This window comes from Podarcis vaucheri, assembly GCF_965113315.1.
Source record: "Podarcis vaucheri genome assembly, chromosome: 14".
Lineage (NCBI taxonomy): Eukaryota > Metazoa > Chordata > Lepidosauria > Squamata > Lacertidae > Podarcis > Podarcis vaucheri.
Genome location: NC_138752.1, coordinates 29,556,377 through 29,564,825, shown reverse-complemented (window position 1 = coordinate 29,564,825; position 8,449 = coordinate 29,556,377). Strand labels below are relative to the sequence as shown.

The 8,449-nt window shown below is 51.4% G+C and overlaps 1 protein-coding gene across 1 annotated transcript; it reads left to right on the top strand.

Moving 5' to 3' along the window:
- The first annotated feature begins 1,761 nt into the window (after positions 1-1,761).
- On the top strand, positions 1,762-3,589 carry LOC309518652 (zinc transporter ZIP1-like). The gene is made up of 3 exons (XM_082198979.1): positions 1,762-1,880; positions 1,968-2,098; positions 2,707-3,589. Exons 1-3 carry the CDS (start codon positions 1,766-1,768, stop codon positions 3,391-3,393), a joined length of 933 nt encoding a protein of 310 aa, XP_082055105.1. The 5' UTR covers positions 1,762-1,765; the 3' UTR covers positions 3,394-3,589.
- The last annotated feature ends 4,860 nt before the right edge of the window (positions 3,590-8,449 follow it).

Genomic DNA, 8,449 nt, shown 5'->3' with positions numbered 1-8,449 from the left:
CAAAGCACCTGGGATCCTCCAGTTTAACTCCCAACAGCTCAAGCTAGCATGTCCAACAATCGGGGTGATGGGAGCTGGAGTCTAGCAACATCTGCAGGGCCACAAGTTTTCTGTCTCTGTATGAAGTGGTGGAGATGTATCTTAAGTTACACTAACACAGAGGTGCCTTTGCTGTAGCTCACAAACTGTCAGAATTCGAGTACAGTCATACCTCGGGTTACAGGCGCTTCAGGTTGCGTTTTTTGGGGTTATAGACCTGCCAAAACCCAGAAGTACCAGAACGGGTTACTTCTGGGTTTTGGGGGTCGCGCATGCACAGAAGCGCTAAATTGTGCTTTGCACATGAGCACCGAATTGCAACCCACACGTGCACAGACGTGCCACTTCGGTTTGCATACGTGTATCCCGCATGGATCATGTTCACAACCCGAGCGTCCACTGTATAGGATTGTGTCTAAAGTCTACAAACTAATAGATGCAACAGAGTAAATTCCAGTGTACAAAATGATAACATGTTGGAAAAGGAGAAGTTTTCACCATCACCACAAAGGCTCCCACAAAGTAGGCCTGGCAGACCTCTCTTCTGGAAAGAAGTGCCAGAGGATGCATTAAGGACTCCCCTTGCTAAATGGAGTCCACACCCAAACAGGACAGAGAGCCAAACAGCCCTCATCTACTTCTGAAGGTTCCAAAGTCACGTGGCCACACCGCCACCGCCTTGGACTGAAGCTTCCAATGGCCCTGCAGCCCACCCAATCAGATTTTCCATGACTCGTGTTGCAGTCCGTTGCACACTCTGGAGGAGGCTCTTTGGCCCTGCCAGCAGTCAAGGCTGGGCTAAAGGTCAAATTGACTCAGCTCAAGGCAACTCTCACCAACCCCCAAGGAAGCACATGGAAGATTCAAGACAAATAAAAGGAAGTCCTTCTCCAAACAGCTGTGGAACTCACTCCAATAGGAGTGGCAGAGATGGATACCAACTTGGATGGCTTTCAAGGAACATTAGATAAACTCACGGTAGTCGATGGCTATTATTGATCGCTACAGTCTGCCTCCATGGCTAAAGGCAGAAACTGCTGAAAACTGCAGGAGGGGAGATTTGCTAGGGTGCTGGGATCCTGCTTGCTGTTTTCCCATTGGGGGAATCTAGTCAGCCACTGTGAGAACAGAATCTTGAACTAGATTGTCCACGGGCGTGATCCAGCAGGCTCTCCTTATGCTCTTAGATGGCCAGCAAGGGCAGGAGGGGAGGGGGCTGTTCTGGCCATGCCTGACGTCTCCCTCCCATGGGGGCCTCTGGTAGCAGAAGCTACAGAACCAGATGACGCCCCCTTGCCTCCCGCCCGCCTCTGCAGCTACTCCCATAGCTGTCAACTTTTCCCTTTTCTTGCGAGGAATCCTATTCGGAATAAGGGGATTTCTCTTTTAAAAAAGGGAAACGTTGACAGCTATGAGCTACTCCTCTTGTCCATAGCTCTGGCCAGCGGGTGCCAAGCGGCCAGAAGAGAGACGCGCAAGGAAGGCCACCTTTGCTCCCGGGGTCAAAGTCCGCTCCGCCGTCATAATTTCCCCCTCGGGAAGCTGCTGAGAAGTGAGCCCGCAGCCACGCTCCCGGCCTTAGCCTGGTGCACGTGGGCGCGAGCCCCGCCCCCTAGGCGGCAGCCGGCCAATCGGCGCCCACCAATGGGCGGTACCCATCACGTGGCGCGAAGGTTTAAATACCCCTCGGGGCGGGCGGGGCGGGGCGCGTGGGCCAGGCTGCGCCATGGGCTCGCTGCAGGTTCTGAAGCTGGGCTGCCTGCTGGGGCTGGCGCTGCTGCCGCTTCTCTGCGGCCTCCTGCCTGCCGTCCTTCTCAGCCTCCGGGGGGCTGGCGGGACCGGTGAGTGAGGGCGAGAGCTGGGCGGGGGTCGCGGCTGGGCTCCTTTCCCCCCCATCTCAGCACTCGCTTTTCTTTCTGCCTCCGCAGGCTTCTTTGCGCGCTGGCGGGGCGTCCTGAGCTGCGCAGCCGGTGGCGTCTTCCTGTCCGCTTGCCTGCTGGACATCGTGCCGGACTCGCTGGCCGACCTGCGCGAGGACCTGAGCCAACAGATTCCCCCGGTACTGAGCGGGGAAGAGTAGGGCGGGGGATCAGGACACTGTGACCGGGCCCGGAGGGTTGGAGCCGCATCACGGGCTGCAGCCCCCGAACAAAAAGTGGGGAGGGGGGCTCCAGCGAACATCTTGCTGGCGCTGCTGGTCGCCGGAGTCCCGCTGGCCCTGCCCGCCCAGCTTTTGCGAGACAGCATGTGATGGGGCTGAGCTGACTCACACGCTCCTATGCTCGGAGGAGGAGGGAAGAGGCCGCGAGATGTTGACTGGACAAAGGCCTGAGTTGCTCTCAGATTTGCCCTGTGGGAAAGGTTAGGGTGATCTTCAAATGGGCTGCTTACCTCCCCTCCATATTAAGCACACCAGGGCTGCCCTGTAACCTTCTGAAAGCAGTAGCCAAGCATTCCTTTACCTGAAACCTTTCCTGTTTAATGCCCAAGATAGGGGTTGTTGCAGCCCTGGGAAAGAATTCTCAGGAGCCCACAGGCTCTGGAGCTCCTTTGGTGGTTTGGCCCTCCTGGCTCCAGGGGAGACGCCCTTGGGTGGGCGTCGGGGCCTCGAGGGAACGGTTTCTCTCCTAACCTGATGGTGCTTCCCTTTTCTTCCCTGCCCCACAGCTGGACTTCCCGATGCCTGAACTGGTCCTGGCGCTGGGCTTCCTACTGGTCCTGGTCCTAGAGCACATCATCCTGGCCTGCAGCGAGCAGCAGGGGGATGAGGCCTCCCTGCCCCTCTTGCCTTGCCCCTCTCCCCCACACGGCGAAGAGGGCAGCCTGGCTGAGCAGCAACAGCAGCAGCCGCGCTTGGAGGCGGGGACCCCCCACTGCCACACGGGGGACACCAAAGCACCCTCGTCCTTCCGCTCCCTGGTGCTGACGCTCTCTCTCTCCTTCCACTCAGTGTTTGAGGGCCTGGCGGTGGGCCTGCAAGACACAGAATCAAAGGTCCTCCAGCTGGCTGTGGCCATTCTCCTCCACAAGACCATCATCGCTGCCAGCTTGGCCCTGCTGCTGCTCCAGAGCCGCCTCCCCCTGCGCTGGCTGGCAGCCTCCATCATCACCTTTGCGCTGATGTCCCCTCTGGGTGTGGGGCTGGGCATGGCTGTGATGCATAGTCCTGATGCAAGCGGCAGTCCCACCATGACCCGGAGTGTGCTGGAAGGCGTGGCTGCCGGGACCTTCATGTACATCACCTTCCTGGAAATCTTGCCTCAGGAGCTGAACGATCCTGCCAGACGCCTGCTCAAAGTCCTTGCTGTGCTGCTGGGTTTCTCAGGGATGGCTGGCCTGCGCTTCTTGGGCTGAGGGCCAGCAGCTGAGTGGGATGCCCTTCCCTGCAGAGATGGACGCTGGCAGGCTCGGCTTCCCAGGAGGCAGCTTTTTAGAATGAAGGGATGGTGGCTTCTCTCCTCCCTTTCCCCCCTCTTCCCAAGCGGACACTGATAGGCTGTGCCTTCAAATGTTTTTATTAAAGATCTGACCACTTTATAACTCTTTGGAACTAAGGCCTTTCCGGCTCTTATTTGCTTTTCCACCTCACCCAAATTCCTGTGACAGTAAGACTCACGGCATAGTTCTGTTCTTTGCTCAGGTGATAAGAAATTGCTTTGGTCTTTCCCCTCAGTCCCCCACAGAAATTGGGAAGACAGCTAGGAAAGGGGAATTGGAGCAGGGTGTGTGCGGAGACCCAAAACCAGATAGGGCCGCAGCACCCCCTGCTGGGAAGATATATAGGCAGCTGCCAAATATAGCTTGGTACATTTACTTTTGCTGGCTGCAACTTTTAGGAGGGTCTCTGCCAGAGAAACTGGTTGTTTTCATTGCCCCCTACTGGATCATTTTAGCTGAAGGTGCTGCTGTGGTTTGAACCTGTGACCTTCTGCATGCAAAGCAGCTGCTCCACCACTGGGCTGTGGCCTTTCTCCAAAGGCTTTGCTTCTGACATGTTTTCAACTAACATGGGGGAGTTTGCAACCAGTTACTAGCCGGAGAGGATGCTATACTTGTTTCTGAAACCAAAAAGGCAAAGGGTGCAGATACCTGAAAGGAAACATTTCTAGCTGGGCAGCATGTGCAAGCAGCACCTCATGAAACTAGGTGAGATCAGAGAGTTTTGCTCAAATCTGACTCTTTCCTTGAAGTGGAAGGGGAGCCATTTGTGCCTTGATAGACTTTTGGCAGAGTTGGGCTCCTGTCAGCATCAGATGATTGAACCACTGGCAGAGGAAGAGGAGTGCGGGGGGAGCACACTGCCCCCGGCAGCACGATCCTGGTGGGATGCCATTGTGGCTGCCCCTGCACGTACTGGGCACCACGCCCATATGGGTGGCGCGTCAGCCCTGCCCCCACCTGCTCTCCGCGCCCCCCCCCCCCGTGCTGGAGCATGAAGCTGTGTCACTGGATTGAACTGTGGGCGCAGCAAAACTGTACACTTACTAAAGGTATTGCCAAACCTACATGCGTACCTGACTGCACTTTATGTGGCTTATAGATATTATAAGAGTGATATCTAGGGTTTCAAACCTGGAACTCCCTTGCCATGTAGTGGGGGTATATTGTACTGTAACTTTACTTGCTTTATTATCAGACTTTTTAAAAAAACCACAAATTCCACTACCAATTTGGACTTTAAAACAACAAGACGTTAATGGTGAAATGTGGGTTAGACAATGTTACTGTTAGGGTGGATTTGTAGCTGGTTGACTAACCAAAAGAATGCTCACCAACAGTTCCTCATCATCCTGGAAAAGTGACAAATGGGGTGCCGCAGGATTTATTCCAGGGCCCAGTGTTGTTTGATATCGTTATAAATGACTTGAATTAAGGAATAGAGGGGGTGCTCATAAAATTCGACATCAAACTGGGAGGCTAATACCTCATAGAATCATAGATATGGAAGGGACTCCAAGGGTCATCTAGTTCAACCCCCTGCAACACAGGAATGTCAACTAAAGCATCCATGACAGATGGCCATCCAGCCTCTGCTTAAGAACCTTACACAACCTCCTGAGGGACACCATTCCACTGTTGAACAGTGCTTACTGTGAGAAAGTTCTTCCTGATGTTTAGTCAGAATTTCCTTTCTTGTAACTTGAAGCCATTTGTTCATGGGTACAGGGCGGTATATAAATTTGATAAATAAAATAATAAAACATCTCCCCTCCAGGCAGGAGAAAACAAGCTTGCTCCATCTTCCATGTGACAGCCCATAGGATATTTGAAAATGGCTATTGTATCTCCTATCAGTCTCTTTTCCAGGCTAAAGCTACCTTCAAATGTTCCTCATAAGGCTTGGCTTATAATCTTGATCATCTTGGTTGCCATCCTCTGCACAATAGAGAAAATCTCAATAGGGACAAATGTACAGTTCTACACCTAGCAAGGAATATTCAGTTGCACACTATATAGAATGAGGGACATCTGGCTTGAAAAGGAGCAAGGAGTCTTGGTAGATCAAAACCTTAGCATGCATGAGTTAACAGTGTGATCCAGCTAGTGCAATACTAGGCTGCATCAGCAGAAATCTAGTGTCTAGATCAAGAGAAGTAATAGTGCTGTTCTATTCTGCCTTGATCAGACCCCACCTGGAGTCCCGTGTTCAGTTCTGGCCACTACAATTTAAGGAGCATATTGAGAAGCTGGAACATGTGCAGAGGAGGGCAACCAAAATGATCAAGGGGCTGGAACCCAAACCTTATGAGGAACAGTTGAGGGAGCTGGGTATGTTTAGCCTGGAGAACAAGAAACTTGAGAGGTGATATGATAGCCATCTTCTAATATCTGAACATGGGTGTTCAGGGGACACAGGTGGTGCTGTGGTCTAAACCACTGAGCCTAGGGCTTGCTGATTGGAAGGTTGGTGGTTTGAATCCCCGCAACCGGGGTGAGTTCCCATTGTTCGGTCCCAGCTCCTGCCCACCTAGCAGTTTGAAAGCACGTCAAGTGCAAGTAGATAAATAGGTACCGCTCCAGTGGGAAGGTAAACAGCGTTTCCGTTCGCTGCTCTGGTTCGCCAGAAGCGGCTTAGTCATGTTAGCCACATGACCTAGAAGCTGTCTGTGGAAAAACGTCAACTCCCTCAGCCAGTAAAGTGAGATGAGCACCGCAACCCCAGAGTCGTCCGCGACTGGACCTAACGGTCAGGGGTCCTTTTACTTTTACCTTTAATATCTGAAAGGTTATTACATGGAAGATGGAGCAAGTTTGTTTTCTGCTGCTCTGGAGGGTGGGACCCAAAGCAAGTGACAATAAAAGAGATTCTGATGAAATATTAGCAATAACTTTCTGAAGGTCAGAGCTGCCAGAACATTTTGAGAGCAATGGGTTCCCCATTTACAGAATCAAAATGTGTTTGTACAGCAAATACAAAAAAAGGCAGGGATGGTGAAGGGCCACTGGCCTGTAGACCATGGTTGGCCCGTTACGGAAGGGGGGGGGCATGTCTTCTTCACTACAATATATTTGCTCAATTTCTCTAGGACTCCATCACCCCTCCCCTGTCCTCCATAATCTCTCAAGTAATCCAGTCAAAATCACTCTGCCAAACCCTTCCTCCAGGCGATGCCAGGTGACAGACTATGCAAACATGGACCATTGCCTTCTCAGGATGTGCTTATCTGCGCATATCTCCAGCTCTCTGCATATTCACCCCTCCCTCCTCCATATGTTAATCTGTGTAACCCAACCTCTTCTTAATGTATTCATGATGTAACTGGGATGTATTTTGCACTGTATTCTGGGATATGGAGGGAAATTTCAAAAGTTCATGTCACCCCTTTCTCTGGGTTCAATCTCGCCTTGAACCTGTTGCGCAATAAACTTGGACCTTCTGCAGTTTGCTCCTGTGTCCGGCTGAGCTCATTTTCTTCCGCAGGGACCCACGGACTTAGTCCGATGAGCTGGGTGGCAGGGTAACCCCGCACCCAGATTTTAGCCGTAACAGCCCCCAAGCCAAGGTGGCATCAGGTAGCATTGGTCATACATACAGGGTCCAGTCCAGGTGCTTTCCCACTGCAACCAAGATGGCAGCAGCTGGTGACATCACAGCTTCTTCCTCACATGATCTGATATGATTATCAGGGATGGGACAACTGGTGTCCCCCATCATAACACTGGGCTGGGGAGAAAGGTTTAAACCACTCTGCTGTGCTGAGCATGAAAACCACTCCGTCCCTGCTTGATTCTGCTAGATGTGTGAGGGGTGATGTGTGCAAGCATGTGATGGCCAAGCTCATTGCTAGTCTCTGGTGGTGTTGCAATGGGTTGACGTGGTCCTGTTCAAGTGCCCCTCAAGTTAAGACTTGCATTTGTGCTAGCAATTGGCTAATGAACAGGTGCATAATGACGTGTTAGCATAAAGCTGGAGTTCTTGTTCCTCTCAATTCCGTGTCTACACGTAATCCCTTTTCAGTGAGGGCAGCCACTCTGCCAAAAGTTTGCCTCCTCTTCAACCAATATGTACACGTTGCATTGCTGAGCATAGCTAAAGGAATTGCATAACAACAGGGCATGTGCAGTCAAATGAAATGAGCGCCTTCATAACAAAGGTACTGCATCTCTAAGCCAGAATCTCTACATGTCAGGCAAGAAAATGCACAGAAATACAGGCTTATTGTTATTATTAAATTTGTATACCACCCTTCATCTGAAGAGCTGTGAGAGGGGAGAAGATATTAAAAAGCTGAGCTGCTCCTTAGAATCATAGAATTGCTAGGGACCTCAGGGTCATCTAATCTAAATCCCAGCAATGCAGGAATCTCAACTTCTTTGGCAATCACTCACCAAATCTCAACTAGACCACACAGGACAGCCTTGCTTATTCTTCATGAGTAACTTGAACCGTTAACACAGTGAATGTAGTGAATAGGCTAGGGTTAGTTCAGTTTAGAGCCATAATACCAAGGTTCATCTTATATTGTTTTTCCTTTCTGTCTGCTTCCCTTTTATTCCTAACAATGTCTCCTAAATTGACTGCTGAAGTGGGTCTGTTTGCCATAGAATTCCCATGTGCCTAGCTGCATGGCATTCAGGTTACTGGGTTTAGGATCAGTAGCCCATAAGGAAACAGAGATGCAGTTTGTCTCAGAGCTCCTGGTTGAAGGGGGTCTGTCAGTGAAATGAGCTAGCTGCTTTGATCTTGGACAAAGAAAAGGCAGCTGGAAGCTAGCTAGCTCTGCTTTCCCCAGCAATTTGTGTGCATAGATTTGACTGAGAAGTGCTAGGCCACTGGCTCAAAACATTTTTTAAAAGTAGTTGTTTTAATGCATCTCAGTTTCCTTCCCATTTGGGGATGCAGGAGTAAGTGGGGAGGGTGGCGGCGGCGGCGGCAGGCACCGGAGAGAAAGGCCCACTGGCAGCACTG